General features: G+C 38.8%; 1 protein-coding gene across 4 annotated transcripts in view; it reads left to right on the top strand.

The window, feature by feature from the left end:
* myo3b (myosin IIIB) overlaps positions 1-21,527 on the top strand; it is a 110,289-nt gene that overhangs the window by 11,026 nt on the left and 77,736 nt on the right. For 2 of the 4 annotated variants that reach the window (XM_084725166.1, XM_084725167.1), the window contains 8 exons: positions 146-329; positions 1,345-1,365; positions 2,037-2,171; positions 4,419-4,523; positions 4,792-4,891; positions 7,360-7,436; positions 8,151-8,296; positions 16,813-16,878. In XM_084725166.1, the coding sequence (XP_084581292.1) occupies positions 146-329; positions 1,345-1,365; positions 2,037-2,171; positions 4,419-4,523; positions 4,792-4,891; positions 7,360-7,436; positions 8,151-8,296; positions 16,813-16,878 (834 nt within the window). The remainder of the gene's footprint in view (positions 1-145; positions 330-1,344; positions 1,366-2,036; positions 2,172-4,418; positions 4,524-4,791; positions 4,892-7,359; positions 7,437-8,150; positions 8,297-16,812; positions 16,879-21,527) is intronic. The other 2 variants (XM_084725169.1, XM_084725168.1) reach the window with 1 other exon arrangement.

The raw sequence follows: 21,527 nt of genomic DNA, 5'->3' as shown, positions 1-21,527 counted from the left end.
AGTAATGCATTACTGCTCAACAGAAGTACTTCAAGCAAAAATGCATCTTTTATTTTGAGTTTGTGATTTATATAAAAACACTCCGTATGTTGTTATTTTTTTTTCCACCAAACATTTTGCACCCGATATTGTGTTTCTCCTCCAGGAGGTCACTGTATGGACTGTTTCCTTACAAGTCCAGCATGATTGGCATTGAGAACCTGGGCGATCCGTCAGGTAACTGGGACATAGTGGAGACCATTGGTAAAGGAACGTATGGCAAAGTCTACAGAGTGACCAACAAGAGGGACGGGAGTCAGGCAGCGGTGAAGGTGCTGGACCCGATCAATGTGAGTCAGATAAAAGCATGTTTACTGTGGAACCTTTTGCAGAAGTTAAAACCACCGTGGCCAATGTATGTTGTCTGTTTTCAGTTGTGTCTGATACAGTATCTGTCCAGGTTTACAGTTTCATGTGTAGAAATACAGTGTTGATGTGCTTACTGATAACTAGTGGATTGGATAAGGATGGATAAACTGCTCCTAAAGCTTCGTTTGACATCATAATATCCATGACCTTGCAGACCTCGCAAGCTAGCTGTTTAAATGAATAAATGATGCAGAACCAGTGAGGGCTAATATATTAATCTAAAGTAGTACTCTTTGTATTTTATATAATCTATCAAAGCATCTATTCTGTCATTTAATGCAGTGGTTTCCAACCTTTTTGGCTCGTAGCCTCGTAGAACAGTTATTTTCATTGTTGATTTATCTGTCAATTATTTTCTTTGTTAATCAATTAGTTGTATGGTCCTAATTTCATTAACTACTTTGACAGCACTTGAGATTTTTTGTAGATATTTCTACTTGCCATCTGTAATCTGTAAGATCCTCTTGAGGCTAAAAGTCCAGATTCACTGTACAATGGATGAGAAGTGTTGTTAATAATTATATCAGCTTTTCTTCTTAAGAGTTCATCATACATACTGCTTAGCTGCTTCTGTGGTTTCCATAAGATTTTGGAGGCCATGTTCACTATTCTCTGCAGACTACCCTGAATATTACCCTTTATAAACACATTATATATGAAAAGAGAATTAGTAAAACTGCTTAAATGTAATTAATTTAACTGGAAACTTGATGGACAGTTGTGTGTGTATACTGTTTTGCTGATCTGATTTGACGTGAGTGTGTGTGCCTCCCCACTGTAAGTTTTTATTGTTAGTGTTGGCGAGGGAGTACCCCGCCACCATTCATTTTGACAAGTTTATTTCATGACTGCAAGAACTCATAATATTGTGACAGAGGAAAAAAGCAAAGACTAAAACCATTGTGTTTTTCTTTATAACTGTGTGACTTGTCTCAGCATGCGAGCCATTCAAACAGAGTAAGTTGCCAGTACTTTTTCCTCCTCTCCATCTTGATGCAGTTGTTCTTGTACTTGCCCCAGTGATATATATCAACGTCTCCCCTTTTCATTTATTTCCTGTCATGTTAAGTCTAACACACCCTTACCAGAGAGTGTAGCTCCTGCACTGGCTGTATCCTCCTCTCTGTATATCCGTTCATTTGTCTGCGTGATAAGGACGCTGAAGACTCTGCATTGGCACCGCATTGTGCCGGGGAGACTCGGTCTGAGGCGTGCCTGTGATTGTGTCAATGGAACAATCCCCATCCTGGCAGCGCTATCCACCATGATGCTCCCCTGATGGCTGTGAAGATGAAGCTGCCTGCTCTCTCATCCCTCTCCCTGATTAGACTGCTGACACTATCACTCAGACATCCAGGAAGAGAAATTCTGCCTCTCTGACTGTTGCTCTTCCCTTCCTCTGAGATTTACTTTGATAGAAAAGCACTTCCAGAAATAGTTTAGCACCCGGCCCCGTCCCTTCCTTTGTTACTGAGTTTATAACCCCATCTTTAGGAGTCTAATTATAGTCAACATCAGAATATCAGAATAAAACAACCTGAAATATTTGAACATAAATGTTATTTTTATTACATTTCACCGTGTTACTTTCTTATTTTCTAAGTTTGCCTGTTTTCTGTTGCTTAAAGGATGTGGATGAGGAGATCGAGGCAGAATACAACATCTTGAGGTCCCTGTCCAACCACCCTAATGTGGTGAAGTTTTACGGCATGTTCTACAAGTCAGACAACTTATCAGGTGGACAACTTTGGCTCGTCCTCGAGGTGAGATCTTCATAATGTCTTAAGTCTCTGTGTCTGCGGGCCCTGGATCACAGTTGACTGCTGTTCCCAGATGCATCGCTGCCTTGCAAAAAATGACAAAATACAGTATAGGATTCTAATTTTAACAGTCTGCCAGATTTCATTTAAAAGAATAGTTTGGAAATGCACTTGCTTGGTTTCTTATTTATTATTTGGTACCGCTCTCGAGTTTGTATATTTAGCTATGGCCAGTCGCTGCTTAGCTTTGCATAAAGACTGGAAACTGGGGAAAACAGATGGTTAAGTAGACTATATTTCTGTCTAGAGCAAGGGTTGCTGTTTCCCTCTGTTTCCAATCTTTGTGCTAAACTAACAAACTTGACAGATGAGGGTGGAATCAATCTCCTCATCTAGCTTACTCTTGACAAAAGAGCGAATAAGCATATTTCTCTAAATGTAAAACAATTCCTTTAAAGGTACTTTGTGGAGTTTTTGACCCCTGCTGGTGGTATGTCAGCCTGTTCCAGACCTCTGAACAGCACCCGCATCTCTGATTACTAACATTAGCTAACGTAAGATGTGTCTAAAAGTCTCTTTAACAGATCTTTCAGCAACATCATTTTACCATGTTTTCAAATTTTGGTTTTCTTTTCAGCGTACAGGAGCTTAGCACATAGCATATACTGTAGTATAGCAGCATTGTAGGTTCTGCTAGGTTACTGAAGCACAGAGCAAAACAGGCGGGAAGTAGGAAGCGTCATTTGGTTAATCAGAATTAGAATTTCATCTTCCTACATAGCTAGCTAGCCAATTACATCCATGTTGACATGAAAAATAGCAACCGAAAAATGGCAATGCACTTGGGTGAGACTGATGCAGTAGGGAAGCTGGGAGTCAGCTTACAAACTTTTAAATCAATATCTTTGATCCATGGGTTGCTCCTAGCAACTGCTAACACTACTGCTGCTTTCATATGTGAACTGAAAATGGTGTCAGCAGGCTGGATACATCAATCACTACTGATTGATTTGGCCAAAACAGACAAACTATAGTAGATACTGATGATTGATGATGTCAGGCTGAATAAATTAAGTAAAATTAAATGTGTTTTCAGTCTGATATTAGCTAGCTATAGAGTGAAATGCTGTACTAGCACACTCATAAGCATGCAGGTAATGCAGTACATTTAAGCAACTGCAGAGGGGAGTGGTGCAGAAATGTTAAGGAAAGAAGAAGACAAACTGGTGAAAAATGTTGCTGAGAGTTGGCTAATGTTTTGGGAATATTTATCTCAGCTGGAAACAACAACAATCACTGAGCTACCAACCAACACACTAAATATTGCAAGTTACCCCCTGATTTGCTACGGTACAAATGTAAAAAAACAGCTGTTGCCTTTTCTTTTTCTGGGATTTAGCCATTGTAATTTACGGCTCTGTGCAAATGTTCCACCAAAACAAGTTCTCCCCGCCATATTTTGCAGGGCCACCATTGCTGCATCCTGCATGGATTTTGCGCTGCCCAAAATGATTGTGATTGGTTTAAAGAAATGCAAAAGCCAGGGCGTTTTTCCCCCCATAGCAGAATGATAATGTGAGGTGTCAGTCCCTTCCCTGGCGCTGACTCAGTGCTGTGAAGATTGGTCTGGCTACGTGAGACTCGTCCTACACTTGAATTTGTCCAAAGTAATGCCTGATCAAACTGCCAGTACACCTTACAGACTGGCCGTGTCTAGAGCTATTTGACATCCAGCAAGAATATGGCAAGAAATCCAGCGATCAGTGTGCTATGAAATGGCAGGAAAGAGGACTGCTAGCTGATGAATGTGGATGTAAACAATCCAGGTTTCAAAATATTTAAAAAAAATTGTCTTTGCAAATGCATTATGTTCTAGAAAAAGCGGCTTACGTGGTACATGCAATGTGTTTTGGTTAGTAACACTGAATGTAAACATAATATTTGTTTACAAAGCAACTTCACAGGGTACCTTTAACACTTGCCATCCAAATACTCAATATTTTTTTGTCTGTGAGCCCAAAAACTACTCTTTGGTTGCTTCAGTGAAACCCTTTAATACATAAGTGGTATTAAAATGGGCCTCAGTTTGGCACAGCATCCTACCAACATGAATGTTGATGCTATCATGCTGTCATGCGATGCTGCATTGCTTCCTCTGACTTGTGTGTGTGGGCTAGCTCTCCCCATGAATCATAATCTAGAGTGGTGAGTGATGGACGAGTCACTGGAGTTTCTCTGTCTCCCTCCCAGCTGTGCAACGGCGGCTCTGTCACAGAACTCATCAAAGGCCTGCTCATCCGAGGCCAGCGTCTGCAGGAGCCCGTTATCTCATACATCTTATACAGTGCCCTGTTGGTAAGATGGCCCTCTGCAAAGTTGCTAATGTCAACGGGAGGAGGTGGGATGCAAACATGCAGAGGGCTTGCTGGGGATTTATTTTCAGCAGGGGGAGTGTGGCAGGCGGTAATGAATGTCTCTCCTTCTGAACAGCTGGGGGAGTTCTTATATATAGTTTGTACTGCTCCACCTTTGATGCATCGTATTCTAATTTATGACAAATGACTAATAATGCAATCATGACTCATGCCGAGCACCTTGTGTTTTCTGTCCTCTGACTTGAAAGGGTCTCCAGCATTTGCACAACAACCGGATTATCCATCGCGACGTCAAAGGCAACAACATCCTCCTGACAACTGATGGAGGAGTCAAGCTGGTTGATTTTGGTAATGGTCTTTGAAATTTGCAATTTAACCAATTCATGGATTACCAAAAAGAGACAGAAGCATCAAGGTCTGAGAAATGTGTCTCGGCTTAAACATCTCCTTCAGATACAGGTTTGAAGAGTAATAGATTACATGTAATATGTGCACATCACGTGTATGTGCGGAGCTATATTCCATTACAGTTATAGGGAAAAAAGATTACAGTTATATTTAGCAGATATGGGGATTATTAGCAGGGATTACAATTTTAAAATGCAATGAATTATATACTACCATGTACAGTTTGCACATATTACAACACTTCACAAGTCTCCTCTTGAGAAAAATGTTTCACTGGGTGGAAAGTTCAACATCATTTTATCTTTAAATCAGAAAGAGGACCAACATCACAGTACAGTGACAGTTCTGCCTTCAGCTGTGAAAATGTTGTCATCAAGAACTCAACATCTGATTTAAAGAAAAATGTACAGCTGCAGCCAAACGTTATGTAAACTACACAAACCACATGCTAAGGTTAGCTACACAGACCAACTGCTAAGGTTAGCTATACAGATCTACAGCTAATGTTAGGTATGCACAGTGATGGGAATAACGGCGTTAAAATAAAACGCCGTTACTAACGGCGTTACTTTTTTCAGTAACGGGTAATCTAACTAATTACTTTTTCTATCGTTACAACGCCGTTACCGTTACCAACACGCCGTTACTGCGCGTTACTGAAGCTACTCACTGAAGCTGTCATCCGACTTGGCTCACACAGACAGAGGAGCTGCAAATGTGTGTTTTTTTCCCTTTGGTGAGGGGGGAGGGGAGGGGCAAGATAACCGCCTAAGTAATGATGATTGGCTAAGGTAGAGTAAGATTTCATGTTGAGCCAATCAGAGACATCAGGTGGGCGGGTGTTTACACACAAACCCAGCACATAGCAGCACGCACACACAAACTATCAGAGGTAGCTAGCGAGTCCGGAGTCGCAGGGAAAGACGGCGCTTTCGAGGTGGAAATACAGGCACTACTTTGATCTCATCGCGGTAAAAGGTAAAAAAAAATGTACATGTTGAGTGTACATTATGTCCCAGAGCAAAGAGTTTGTCCACGTCCGGTGTAAGCAACTCCAATTTAATGAAGCACCTCTCGACGGCACACGCTTCTACTAAACTAGTGGCCAAAAACACTGTTGACACCGGTAATAATGATAGCAGGCCAGGTGCTGTTAATGTGAGCTCCGCTAGCAAAGAAGGACACGGAGCCACGCCGTCCAAGCAGCAAAAGCTGGATTAAAAAAAAAAAAAAAAAGTTAACGCAATAGTTACTTTCCATGGTAACTAATTACTTTTATAGTGGAGTAACTCAGTTACTAACTCAGTTACTTTTTGGGAGAAGTAACTAGTAACTACAACTAATTACTTTTTCAAAGTAACGTGCCCAACACTGGGTATGCATACCAACTGCTAAGTTTATCTACACACCAACAGCTAATGTTAGCCACACAAATGAACAGCTAATGTTAGCTACACAATCCAACCGCTAACCTTTAGCTACACAGACCAACCGCTAATGTTAGCTACACAGACCAACAGCTAATGTTAGCCACACAGACCAACCACTAATGTTAGCTATGCAGACCAACCGCTAATGTTAGCTACACAGACCAACAGCTAATGTTAGCCACGCAGACCAACCACTAATGTTAGCTACGAAGTATGTGTATTCACGCATAACAAAGCAGGGAATTGCTGGACAAACAAAACAAAACGTTATATTAGGTTAAACAGTTTAACCATATTTGATATTAAGGTAATCCAAAAGTAACAGAAAGTAATCAAGTTACATCATTTTAATAGTGTGATATTTGGATTATGTTACTAACTACATTTTTTAGCAGGTAATGAGTAATTGTTCTGGAAGACATTAACCTGGTTAGATAAATGAGTCAGTTTTGGTATTTGACTGATCTACGGTTGAAGTGTCAGCAGCACGTCCCTGCATCATTGTTTGTGAAGGCAAACAGAAGCACAGGATAAACCACTTCATATGCTCCACACTTTTAGTCCCTTGCTCACCATAACATCTTTTTATTTCATGGAGCGTAGCCTTAACCCAAGGCTATTATTGCTCATTTAAATTGCATTATTTGATCCTTTGCATATTAAAAGAAAGCTGTTATGGCAAATGACTTTGAGTCACCCCTAGGCATGTTTATGTCCTCTGTGTCATGGAGATGAAGTGGACTCATGCTGATAAAAATCTGTCCTACATAATTTGAAATGATTATAGCCCATTATTATTACTGCTTGGCAGGTTGCCACACTAAATTATATGCCAGGATTTATTGATTAATTCAAACATTTACTCTCTACCATAAATTATATTTTATCCACAGAAAATTCACACCGATAAACACCCAAATATATACATGTAAATTACTATAAGAAGCAAGTAAATTATATTTTCTTTATTTTTCTTAGGTGTTTCAGCTCAACTGACCAGTGCACGTTTGCGGAGGAACACATCAGTTGGGACTCCATTTTGGATGGCACCTGAGGTCAGAGTCTATGCTTCAGTTAACACACACATGCTCATCTATGATAATGCAAACAGTGCACATGTTAGTGCCTACACAGAACATTTAAAATGAGCAAAATCTGTCATAAAGAGAGAGGGAGAGAGAGGCTCAGTTATTTCTGTGTGGCTCTCCCCGGTGTCATTGTGTATTCCCCTCCACGGGTGCAGCTCTGGAGGTCGCCTCAAGGTTAATAGCCGGGAGTCTGTGGCCCCTCGGCTTTACTCCGTGGCAGAAATGAGGTGCGGTGATTGGGCTGGTAGGGAGGGACCTCTGGGGCAATTAGAATAAACTCAGCTGTAAAATGTAGTGTCAGTTATAATTATTGACTGTGGAAAAGAGAGGCTCATGGCACTGGCGACTGAACTGACCCACCTTTCACTGTTTAAATAGTCCATAAATATAGATGTTTGTAACTCAGCCAGATTTTAGGCAGTGAGCAAGAGAGAGAGCTATAAAATTCAGCTTTATGATCCTTTTGAGCATAATTTCCTTTAAATTATTACCCAATTTTGCTAAGGTGATATTAATAAAGTGCTTTATTTCAAAAAATCTGACACAGTGTTCAGCTAAAAAGTGAATTAATTTCACCTCACTGGCAGATTTCCTCATGTGAAAGGAGAAAAACTGGATTTTAGGCCTCAGTGAGAGTCTAAATGAGCTGTTCGGATGGTCACTGTTGTGTTATATTGCCAGGTCATAGCCTGTGAGCAGCAGTATGACTACTCCTACGACGCCCGCTGTGATGTCTGGTCGCTCGGCATCACCGCCATCGAGCTGGCAGATGGAGATCCTCCGCTGGCTGAGATGCATCCAGTCAAAGCCCTCTTCAAGATCCCACGGTGAGTCCACTAGAGGGCGCTCCTGCCACACAGCTGGAGGCTGCCCGCACAAAAGGACACACAAATACTGCTCTCCATTATGTCAGGAGGACAATGGCAAACTGAATTTGACAGAAGGGGTGATGAGAAAAAAAAAAACAACAACAGAGGCTTTCTTGACAAATTGATTTATTTTTATTATGACAGAGTTAAACTGGATATTTGTGGTTTGATCCATGGTTCTTGTTGCCATTTCATTTTCCAATCTGAAAGGGAAGCATCTGCTGAATAATCAGTGTTTAAAATCTTCATCATCAAAAAAAATGCAGCAGTGTTTGGCCTTAAAATTAATGCAGTGATTCAATCTGTAAAAATATTCACTGCTGGAGACAGTGTGCGTCTGATGATCATTTGAGAGCTTAGTGGCTACACGCGGTTGACCTTTTGTTATCAGCACAATCGCGCAATTATCTCTCAGTTAGGTAGAGATATGCCCTTCTGATTGCAATTTGCATTGGTGATTAGCTCCATTCACATTGAGATGAGGCTGTCACCTCCTCCCCGTCACAATGTTATCTCCTCCCTGCCAAGCCAGAGGAGGAATATGGATGGCTCGTGTGGCAGGAATTATGGAGCTAACGCAGCATTTCATCAGCACCAAATTTAACCAGAATTTAAAATAATTACAAGAGGAAAGACAACTAAGAGCAGGATGCCTCAGTAAAATTAATGCTACTAATTCAGAATTTGGTTTTTACTCACGTGTCACTTTTTTTTTTTGGTGGAGTAGATGTAGCTTGGGGATTGTATGTTTAGGAAAATTTTAACAGAACAACCTGGAAGTGGATGAGTGGTTTCTGTCAAGTAGCAAGCACGTTTCCTTATCAAACAGCAGCCATAATAAGAGGTGGCATATGCATTTCCCATGTCAGTGTTTAAATCTCTTTCACTGCTACAGATTTGAGACTCTTTGACTTTGGGGATAACTAGGATGTTGATAGAATTGGACACATGTCTTTAACTGGCATTCCTTCGTCTCTGTTCCAATCGAAATAGATATTTTGCCCTTTTGGGTTGAATCGGGACCTTAAAGGCATGGCAGTTGTGGTATAAATCACAGCAAACGTGTTGAACCATGAAATCATTCTGTTAACATGTCATTTATCTCAAATATATTTTCCCCATCTCTGCGGCACGGCGGCAGACAAAATCACGAGGAAACGTGGTGTAAATTATGACTCCTGTGTGAATTACTTTCTAAATAGGGAAATGTGTTTCACCTTTGGGTCTTTAACGACGTCGAGAGTGATTCACGACGAAATCAGACAGATTTATCTTCACGGGTTTTGATGATTGCAAAGTTCTAGATTTTTATCTATTTAATACGTCACAAACCATTACCAGAGGAGCCTTTTCTGAAGTATTGTCCTTGAGTAGTAGGTGTTTTATTAAACCGTATGAGCACTAAAACATGCAATGAGCATTTTCATCATTCTGGTATTTTACAGTTGCACATAGTAATGTGTTTCCAGGCTAAAGGGTTCACTATCATGCTGTTAATCTTGTGTATATCATCCACCTTATCATTCCTCCTCTCTGAAACACATTTAGATGGTAAACAAAAAATATATATACAAACTAATATTCAATATACAATAAAAATACACCCCAGCTGCGGTTTGTGTTATAGATTTATATATACATCTTCAAGCAGCATGTAGTCACACGCAGGCTTGAGGAGTAACAGATTATATGTGACAGGATTACATAATAAGATACCAAAAAAGGCAATCATATTCCATTACATACGTTTAATAAAAATAGAGTTTATTAGCAGGATTACAATTTAGAAATCATTTTGAAACAAAGAACCACCACTTTGGGCTCACAGTGACCAAAGCTGATATGACAGTTGTCAATTCATAATCATGGTCTTTAGTAAAATATGCTTCAAGTAAGACCAATTGCTAATGTTAGCTAAACTAATCAACCGCCTACATTAGCTACACATTATCTACACCAGTGTTTCCCAACCCTGGTCCTCAAGGCACACTGTCCTGCATGTTTTAGATGTTTCCCTGCTCCAGCACACCTGATTCAAATGATCAGCTCGTCATTAACGCTCTGCAGAAGCCTGACAACAATCTGATCATTTGAATCAGGTGTGTTGGAGCAGGGAAACATCTAAAACATGCAGGACAGTGTGCCTTGAGGACCAGGGTTGGGAAACACTGATCTACACTAACCAACCGCTAACTTTAGCTATACAGACTAACTGCTAACGTTAGCTGCACCAACCAACTGCTAAAATTAGCTACACAGTCCAGCCAGTAACATTAGTGACACAGACCGACCGCTAATGTTAGCTACACAGACCAATTGCTAATGTTATCTACATTAACCAACTGCTAACATTAGCTACACAGACCAGCAGCTTATGTTAGCTATGCATACCAACTGCTAACAGTAATATTAGCTACACAAACCAACAGCTTGTTAGCTACTCAGACAAACCGTCAACAATAGCTACACAGACCAACTGCCAATAAACAACACTGACTAACTGCTAATGTTAGCTACACAGAAAGTCAGCTAGCTAACCTATCAGTAGTGCTGGTGCAGGTGACCAGGATGGTACGGACAGAAAAACCCAAGCCCCAGACTGAAATAAGTATTTTATTTGAAGTCTGAGTGTGAAGTGTGAATAGCTGCTTAACAAAGAACATTTAAATGTGCATAATTACAGCGAGTAATCTAAACGTGCATTTGTGTATAACAAAGGAAGGAATGATAAGGAAGGTGGACAAACAATAAATAAACTTAACACCGAACATAAAACATTATTTCAGGCTAAGCAGTTAAACCATATTACTGAGGTCATAAAAGGTTATTATTATTTTAATATTTTGAGGCTTAGATTAGGTGATTGACTGTTTTTTTAACAGGTAATTAGTAATTGTATCGGAATACATTTTAAAGTAACCCTATCAACCCTGTTACACATCTGTCATGGTACTGTTTCACCTGTGTGTGATGCTGTTTGTTATTGTTCTCTCTTTTTCCGAGAACACCACTGTTAGTTTTCAGTGGACAGTCTCTGTTGTCAAGCTAAAGATTTAATGGCTCCTGCTAAGAAACAAATAAACACTCAGTGCTATCACCACTTTGACTGCAGGAGCCAGCAGCAGATAGCCATTATGTGCACTGTTTTGGTTGTGCTACGGGAAACCTGCACAGGTGGAAATGACTCTTGCCCCAGCAGGCGGCTGTAAACGATAAGAGGGGCTCTGATATCTGTCAGAGGGGACGCTGATGAGCTCCATGAATTAGGGTCACCTTGGTGCGTGGTCTGTTTGTGCTTCAGAAATATCTGATACCTGATGAGCTGTGACATACCGCCGATCCATGCATATGTATAAATCTCAGGTAGATTGTTCTGCTGGTTTTTGTAGCTTTTAATTTGAAGTTGACTTAAAGGCTTTTGTGAATTTGCTCTTTGTTTTGATCAAAAGTAATTGAGTGTGTTACTACAGTGTGAATCACAGGTATGTGGTGTCCATGGTGACCATGGATGAAGGTAATGGAGCATGTCAGAGGGTAAAGTTGTAAAATCATCAACTGCAAAATTAATTACAGATACTCAAGACAAAGACGGTCTGTGATATTTAATATGTGGGAAGGTTAATTGCTTGCATCGATGCTCTCTATACGCTGAACAGGCCGAGTGTCCATGTAAAGTCAAACCAAAGTGTGTGTAAAATGCATTGTAAAGGTCAGAAGCAACAAAGACGTCCAAGGTTGTGTTTATTCAGCCTGATCCCTGTAGATATTAGCCACATATTTAAACAGTCCGTGTGTCTGTCTGAGCAGTCACCAGAACAAGCCAGATGGAAGACAGAAGTAAATGATGGCTTGTCAGAGGCAAGAAAGCCTAATCAAATCATAAGGATCGGAGAGAGAAAAAAGCCTGGGCTAAAATCTGTGGAGCAGAACAGCCAAGGGTGAGGGATATCATCAAAGTTTCTGGGGTTTCTGACAGAAAATGAAATATTTTAAGAGGTTAAAAATCAAGTTTGGAGTGAAATAAAGTTACGTCTTGAATAACGTGTTCAATCCATACAGTAATGAAGCCCATTTCTGGCAGTACGATGGAAAATAGAAGACGCTATAAGTCATTATAATGACAAACTTTCTTAAAATAATGACTTGGTATCTCAAAATAATAAGAAACCTTCTCAATATAATGAATTAGTGTCTCAAAATAATGAGACAGTTTCTTAAAATAATGACTTGGTATTTAAAAATAATGAGAAACTTGAATGAGAAATGTTTTCAAAATAATGACATAGATACTAAGCCATTAAATTGACATATATTTAAGGTTGTGAATGTCTTTAGTAGGCAGTCTGTGACTTTTGGCGCCCCTCAATGTCCAAACATAGTTCCAACAAGTAGGAATGAATTATAATTTATATCCATAGGCCCAGAGAAAATGGATAAATTCACAGGAAAAAGAAAAATGTTCATTCATACTTGTATTAGGAGGGAAAAGGGTGTAAAAGTAAATAAATAAGTGAATAAAAATAAGTTGGAAAAGTGTATACAAATATCTAAAAATAATAAAATTAAACATGAAAATAACAAGAATAATAAAACATAAAAGTAATAAATAGATAAATAAATGAAAGAAATGGGGGGAAAGGGGGAAAATAAAACAAAAACTCACGTTACACTTTTTTTCCCTCAATATCCTAAATGTCAGCCTCATGTTGACACTAGAGGAAAAGTCAGTTGATCACCAAAGTCAAAGGATTCATCCTCTGAGGACCGTGAATATCAGGACCATTGACAGTCTTATGCTCAGGAACAAGTCCATCAGCAGCAGAGAAACATTTTACTTCTGGATGATTACGATTGATAACTTTTCAGCTTTCCAGTCTGTCACGCAAAGAATGTCAGAGATAATGCTGATTTGGAGACTGCGTGTAGCCCGCCAGCGTTTCTCGCAACACATTTCTCATTGTTCCTGTGAAGTCCAGCCATGATCATGTCACAGCTTCCCCATCATCAGACACTGATGCAGTTTTGACCCCCTGACAAAAAGATCATTGGCTGGTTGAATGACTTTTCCAATCATGAGTAAAGGCTTTAACATCTCCATCTTTGATGCTGTTATTACGCCGCTCTGTGTGGACTGCAGCATTTGGCGATGTGGCAGCCAAAGATGTGATAAATGTAGTAGTAGTCCTCTGTGTTCATGCATGTATGCAGAAAGAAGTGCTGGTGCTCTGGCGGCGGTGATGGATGAGCTGAAATTTTAAACGGGTGGTCTATTTGCTGAAGAAATCTTTATTTTGGACCCTTGTGCTCATTCTCTGTTAAGTCTGTCTAAAGGCCACTGTGTGTCTGCTTTAAGACACTATTTCTCTCTTTTTGCTTTTTCGTCTTTAAACCAAGGAAATTCATGAATCTTTTACAAATTATTATGAATTTTAATGCAGTTTTGATTTAACTTTGCTGAAAAGAAACGCAACATAGCTGCTGTTGTTTTGGTAATTTAAGAACAGCTTTAGAACAGCTCACCCCAAAATCAAAAATATATTTTCCCCTGGCCTGTAATGCTGTTTATCCATCTATATTGTTTTGGCGTGAGTTGGCAAGTTTCAGAGATACTGGCCACAGAAACATCTGCCTTCTCTTGAATACAATGGAACTAGATGGCTCTCAGCTTGTGGTGCTCAAAGCACCAAAAATATCTTTAAAAAACTCAACAGCAACGTCTCTTTCCAGAAATCATGAGCCAGTCACTCAAGGTAATCCACAGAGCTTGTTGTGAGCAGTTTCATGTAGAGATATCAGATATCAGACTCACTGTCTGCAGTAGGACTGTCTAATGGCAAGAAATTAGCAATATGATACTTGTCTGTGATTCAAGATATTGCGATATATTGCTATTTTTTTAATCAAATATTGGGAAAACTGTCATAACAAACACATTTCCGTATGCATAAAATCAGAGTTAAATAAGTTTAGTTTTATCTGCTATTAGAGCAGTGAAGATGGATAACTACACTGCGAGCAGTCGGAAGTTTAAACACAACACGAAAAAATTAACACAGAACTTTTCACTACTAAATTGACGTTTTAGCCTCACATAATCTTACACATAATACCAATATTATTATTATTAATATTAGTAGTAGTAGTAGTAGTAGTAGTAGTAGTAGTAGTATTAATGTAATGATAGTAATAAAGAAGGATTAGAACTTAAACTGATAGGTTCATCTCTATTTTATCTCTATTTTTATCTATCTTTTAGTGCCAAGTGCCCTCTAGTTCCATTATGTTTGAGAGAAAGCAGATATTTTGAGGCTGATATCTCCAAAACTCAGCAACTCACACTAAAACAATTCAGGTGGATAAATAGCACTAAAGGACAGAGGAAAACCATGTATTTTTCATTTGTGTGGGGGGAACTGTCCCTTTAATCAACTTCAAAGGCTTAATGTTGTCTGGTATAGTGGACATCTGGCAAAGAAAGAGATTTTCATTTCTTGATCATGATAATTATGATGATTCAACCCCTTTAAAGCCTTTATGTCACATGTACAAACACAGAGGTGTATGGAGAGATTTTGAGCAGGTTGTACCACTGCACTGCACTGCACACTGACGACACTGAACTAAGTGTTGCACTGAAGAATTTCTTGAATGAAAAATAACACCATATGGAAAATATGGAGGAATTATAAATTCTGCATATGAAGTATCTTATTCAAATATTGCATTGGCCTGATTTTTGTCTCCCTTCGTGGCTTAGTTACAGCCGTCAAGTGCTGTTGACACCTCTGTGATTTTGCCTCAATCCACTGTGAGGAACGTCTGACAGTACAAGCTCTGCCTGGACCTGGATTTGAATAAGCCATTTGTGTTTACAATATGAGCCAGCACTCTCACAAATACTGAAAGAAAAAACTGCCTGAATTTGCTAAGCACAATGCGTGCACTTGACAGTGTTATCAGCAGTGTGCTGCTATATTGACTTTGTAATGTATAAGCAATATGGTACAACATCAAGGCGAGAACGTGTCTTCAGGCTCATATTAGAGGTTGCATTGAAGCAGTCAGTTACTGGCTTTGATCTGCACTTTGGAAAGGATTGCCTGTCTGAATCCTTATCAAAGACTCGACTAACTTAGTGCTGCGGAAAATGACAGATTTTGTACCCCAACATCCTCCCCTCTCTTCCAAAAGAAGAGAAAAATATGTTAAAAATATGTCAAATATTGTTGTCATTTAATGTGTTGCTACCTCTGGTTTATTTGTGATAAACAAAATGAAACCTTTTTTTTGTAATAAAAAATAACATGCATTGTTTTCTTGTTACTCTTCTCAAATCATTCTCAAAATAATGACTTACTGTCTCAAAATAATGATTTACTACCCAAAATAATGACTTGGTATCTCAAAATAATGACTTAAAATAATGACTTAGTACCCAAAAAAAACAGTTTAATATCTCAAAATAATGACAAAACTTGATCAAAATGGTGGTATTTAAAAATAATGACTTTGTATCTCAAAATTATGACTTTATAACTCAAAATAATGTGAAACTTCCTCAAAATAATGATTTAGTATGTCAAAGTAATGTCTTAGTATCTCAAAAAATGACAAAACTTTGTCAAAAGAATGTTAGTATTTCAAAATAATGACTTTGTATCTCAAAATAATGGCTTAGCATCCAAAATAATGAGAAATTTCTGCAAAATAATGACTTACTGTCTCAAAATAATGACTTTCTACCTCTAAACAATGAGAAACTTTCACAAAATAATACATCAGTATCTCAAAGTAATGACTTTCTATCTCAAATGGGTAGTGATAAACCAAATGAAATGCAAATTCATGCAGTTTTTTCTCCTTTTACTCTTGAGATTTCATATTCTACATGTCTGACAGCCTTATGAAACAACAACGTGTGAACTAATTAACCCTGCTAATAATAAATGTCTGAAGCAGGTCTGTCACTGTTTGCCTGACAGTGACAAAAGGCTCAGCCTCCAGCTGTCAGACTGGCAGCTCCCTGTGAAGATGACTGTACTCGGGGCCCGTCCAGCCTTGGCTCATCGTACAGACCTGCCTCCTGTCATCGTGCACACTTGAAAAGTATTAGCCTCATTATAGATGGCCTCCGTAAATGCTGCTGACAGAGGTATAACTAGCTCCCATAACTTTTGGCTCCCAGTGGCAGATGCTTGCTGCCAGACAGTGGAGGAGCTGTTATCATTTGTCACTTTTTCTGTGGCTGCCACAGACCTGGACCCCGACCAGCTCGTCCTCGGACCAAAAAACTCTCACCGGAGTCTGACGGTCACACTCTGCCTGCCAGCGATCATTTGTCAGCTAACTCAGGAGACAAGCTGAAAGGCTTTTAATTTGCGGCGACGAATGTCATGATGTCATTTGAATGCGTTTCATTCAGTCACTGCTCTTCAAATATTATGCTGACTTTTTATATGTGTGATTTGTTTCAGAAATCCCTCCCCTACGCTACGAAACCCAGAGCAGTGGTGCAGAAGTTTTAGCCACTTCATCGGCCAGTAAGTGTCCTCGAACTCCAACCTGACAACCTTTGTTCTCTTTCTGTTTTAATCCTTTTTAAAGAAGTAATTTCCCATAAAACACACAGGAGACAGCAGCAATTAATGTTTAACAAATAGCCTGTCCTCTTAAGAACTGAAGTTAATTCAGATTTTCAAAATATATCGGCCAGTATTTCTTTAGCCTGTTTTTTGTAAGAATCACTTAAATGTAGTTAAAGAAGAATTTGGTTTGGTTGATAAATATTAATATGATGAGTGTCCTGGTGCAGATGGGGGGGGGTTAGAGTGTTTACAGAATAGTGTAATAAGGTCTTTTAAGATACAGTCATGAGTTGGGCTGTGCAATTAATAGAAGTAATATTGAAATTGCAATATGGCCAAATGCAACATCCAGATCACAGAAGCTGCAGTTTTTTGACAGAGGTAAAATGTACAACAAGCAGCATTGTAATGAAGTACTGTAGTGCTACAGAGATGCCCTGGCCCACAAATCTTATTCTCCAGATGCAAGAAAACATGTCTGTTTGGCACAGACCCAAACAAATGTCATCATGACTTTAATTGACATTTAGTGAAAATTAAACAAAATTGATCATTCCCAGTAATAGTAAATCATATTGCAATTGCAGTGTCTGACGAAATAATCACTGTATGATTTGTTTTTTACCATATTGTGCAGCTCTAGACATGAGGAAAATTCAAGTTAACTGTGCATCTGTCTGTTTTAAAACAAAAAAAAAAAAGAGATTTAGAATTATGAATGGTCACAAAAAAGTATCTCATACATGAAATAAGAATAGTTAACGTCAAATATACGTAGAAATGCAGTCTGTAAATCTTTTAATGCTGCCATTTACTGCATTGAAATTAATTTATGTATTTTTGCCCACATTGATAACATGTCAGTGTTGTCCATCGACATAAATAAAGATGGACTCTGCAGCTTCACTTCCTCCCACTGTATTAAACTGAAGCCAAAATATTCCAGATAAGAACGCTGCCATCTTGCGGTATCGAGTTCCCGCGCTCACAGCCGTTCTGACTCAATCATGAGCGGAGTTCAGCTGTCAGTCGTCACGTAAAACAACTATTTTTTCAGATTAAATAACTAATTAAGACCAAACTGATCAGAAAAATGAACACAGGAACAAACAAACTACCTAAAATGATGGAGATCATTTTTGGGAAAAATTTATTGGATGTGTGCTTTGATTTTTTTTAGTTTGGCTCATGTTCCATCTACTAATGCTGGGGAGGCAGGATTTATAACCTGCACTATACCGACCTTTACTGCAGCCAGCCACCAGGGGGCGATCCATTTCTAATGTATTGATTTTTAACGCCACAGTCAATGATGTGTCAAATATCCTAACACACAATATGTTATATGGATAACATGGGTGTGGGAGTCACAAGCTTGCCTGCAATGCATCCTGGTACATGTAGGCACTGCTGCATGGCTCTGTGAGCAGGACAGCTCTGTTTCCCTCATCAGTATAGCAGCACTGAGGAATTTATTGCTTCAGTTGACTACATTTACTTTTAACACTGACTGGACTTCCCTTTAAGATCATAAAAATTTGTATTACTTTATTGGTGTTATTTGTGCGAGCAGCTCTTTAAATGCAAATGAATTTTTTATACAGCATTTGTTCAGTATGAATTGATGAAACGTACTTGGAGATGATGTTTTTTTTAATCAGTAACAGCTGAACATTAGCTGCAGTCCAACATACAGCAGGTGGGAACGTGCATGTAAACATGGAGGGAATTGAAATTGATATTTTATAGGCAGATTCTATCAACCCCCTTGTCTTCCTGTTCATTGACTTTCATTTGTGTAAATCTGCCACAGAGGAACAAACTAATTCACCTGAGTTATCAGGTCCATCAGAGGCCCAGATAACTTATCATTTGCTCCACTGTGCAAAGCTAATAATGTCAGGGGTGGCTTGTAATGGTTGCTCAGAATATACAACCTTAATATCTACTGCGCAGAGGTGTGTGAGTCTGAACCGTAATGAGAAAATAAAATTCAATTTGTTTGGAGAATTATTTGTGTAGGCATGGTTTCTGGCTAACATTTATGTCGGAGGTTTGCGGTGACATGCAATAACTGAAAAAAAGAGTAATTGAAAAAACAAACAGACCATCTGCCTTGAAGGTCTTTTTTGCATCACTTGAGTTATTGATTGGTCAGGACGGAGTCAAGGCATATTAGCCCTTAAATCAGCCAGCACACACTGAAGTGATGTTAGTTTTTATACTTTTTACAAGTGTAATTGCGACCGTTTTTAATTGGATATGTTTTGGACGCGGCTCTGTAATCTGTGTTAATGGATTGTGTGATATCATATCAGAAATAATCTCCCCAAACAAAGCCCAGCTGAGTTCAATGTGGGGAGGCTGGACAATGTTATCAAGCTTTGCAGGCTGTTTGTGAAGCCTTTGCAGGCCTCTGTGGGTGTGTGAGTGTGTAAGGGAAACTGAGGTGTGGAGGTGGGGGGGGTTGTTTTCGGGGATAATGAATCCATCACCAGCGTCTGCACTTGTGCAGCCAAAGAGCTGACTTCTGTGACAAAGTGGCCTGCCGTTCAGCATCCCGGCAGCACAGCCCTGCTAATAGCAGCAACCTCTGCTTAATGTCCTGACGCTAATGAATTCATGGAATTAACTTTCAGAGCGAACAAACTGATAAAAGAAACAGAATTTCAGTGTAGATTAGGTGCTAGGAATTAGATTGGTGTTTTCCTACTATCTCACCTCTGCCTGCAAGTGTTGGCGTTGTAGTGCCCAAACACACACACACACACACAAACACACATCCAGACGATGAAAGTCTGAGGCTGAACAGGTATTTCAACAGTACAAGTGTGGAGTGTTGATGGATATTGAGTTCAGGTGAGGATTACAAGTCATCTAGTGCTGCAACTAAGGATTATTTTCATTATCAAATCAAATCTGCCAGTTAATTTCACAATTAATTTCATTTTAATTTTTTTCTGCTCATGTAAAGCGCACATCTTCAGAAAAAGGAAAAAATGCATGAAGTTGTTCACACTCACAACACAAATCGATTTGCACATCTCATGAATGAAAAGGAGCAAGGAGAAGATAAATCTTATTTTGTCTGCTGCTTACGCAAAACATAAATAAACATCTGGAGTAGATGGTCTATCCTTCATGGTTACGTGACAACTAGAGTTGTCATGATACTATAATTAAACTATAAATAAACTTTGATACAAGACAAATATATATATATATTTTTTAAATTGCCTGGGTCCAGACCTTCAAATCCGCTCACTTATGATTAAAAGTGTAACAAGTTGACAATTCAATATCAAGTCTGATATCAGGCCGATGAAATCTTCAATTAGTCTTCAAATGACTTCTTTTTCTAACCAACAGTCCAAAACCCAAAGACTCTTCATTTGCAATCATAGATGACTACATGACTGAAAGGATTAATCACTTATCAAAACAGTCTGTGATTACGTATTTCTAAATATTTACTATTTCTGTTTTCTTATCATTTCTATATGCTTGTATATACTTCTATTCTTGAATGGGAGCAACTGCAAATTCCTCCTGGGGATCAACAAAGTGTTTTCTTTCGATGAACCAACTGATTAATCAAACAGTTGTTACGTGTCCTGTAGGGCTGCAACAAATGATTATTTTCATTATTGATTTATCTGCCAATTATTTTCATGATTAATCATCTAGTCTATAAAATGTCAAAAAAGATCTGAAAAATGCTCATCACAATTTCCCAGAGCCCAAAGTGACATCGTTATATCGTTTATTTTGTATAAACCAACTGTCCAAAGCACAAAGACTCTTCATTTATGACAATAAATGACAAAGAAAAATGACAATTCCTTACATTTAACATGGCTCAATAATAGGGATTGGGGGAAAAATGCCATGTTGTTGAAGTAAATCTGGCAACTCACTTGTCTGACCGGACAAGTAGTAAAAAAAAATTAAGCTATGAAAATATTTTATTTATAATCTATTAATGGTTAAAGTAGTTTTTCATGCAGTTAAATTCTGATGGCAGAAAAAGCTCAAATATTGACATTTCTCATTTTGTCTTCACTTATTACCATATAAACTGAACATCTTTGGGTTGTAGACTGACAAAACAGACATGTAAAGATATCACATCATGTCATTTTAGAGGGGCAAGTAAAAATTGACTTTGGGCAAGTAGATTTCTGGAAAAAGATATTAATATTGAACCCTGTTTAAGTAACGGGAACTAGCAAATGTTTTAAATGAGAAAAAATTTGCTTGAAAAATAACAAAACAATGAATTGATTATCAAAAAAGTTGGCAACTAATTTTCTTTCAATCGACTAATCGTTGCAGCTTTAAAGTCTTCTAATTTCTTTTTTTTCTCATGACGTATAAAAACCGTCAGCCAAATTTGTTCTCGGCTGCTCGACAGTTTGTATGTGTCTGCAACAGTTTGTATTAGCAGCTACCTGATGCTGAATTGTGCTGACAGGCCGGTATCACAGACTCACATCACCTATTGGCAAACACTGCAGCTCACAGATAGGACTTACTGCAGCAGGGCTTGTTTGGACTCGGGTCCATGGTGATCGTGACCATGTGGTACTCATGAGACAGAGAAC

This window comes from Lutjanus erythropterus, chromosome 8, assembly GCF_056507025.1.
Source record: "Lutjanus erythropterus isolate fLutEry1 chromosome 8, fLutEry1.hap2, whole genome shotgun sequence".
Classification (NCBI taxonomy): domain Eukaryota; kingdom Metazoa; phylum Chordata; class Actinopteri; order Lutjaniformes; family Lutjanidae; genus Lutjanus; species Lutjanus erythropterus.
The sequence above is the reverse complement of the archived record's forward strand: the minus strand, read 5'-3'. Positions and strand labels throughout refer to the sequence as shown.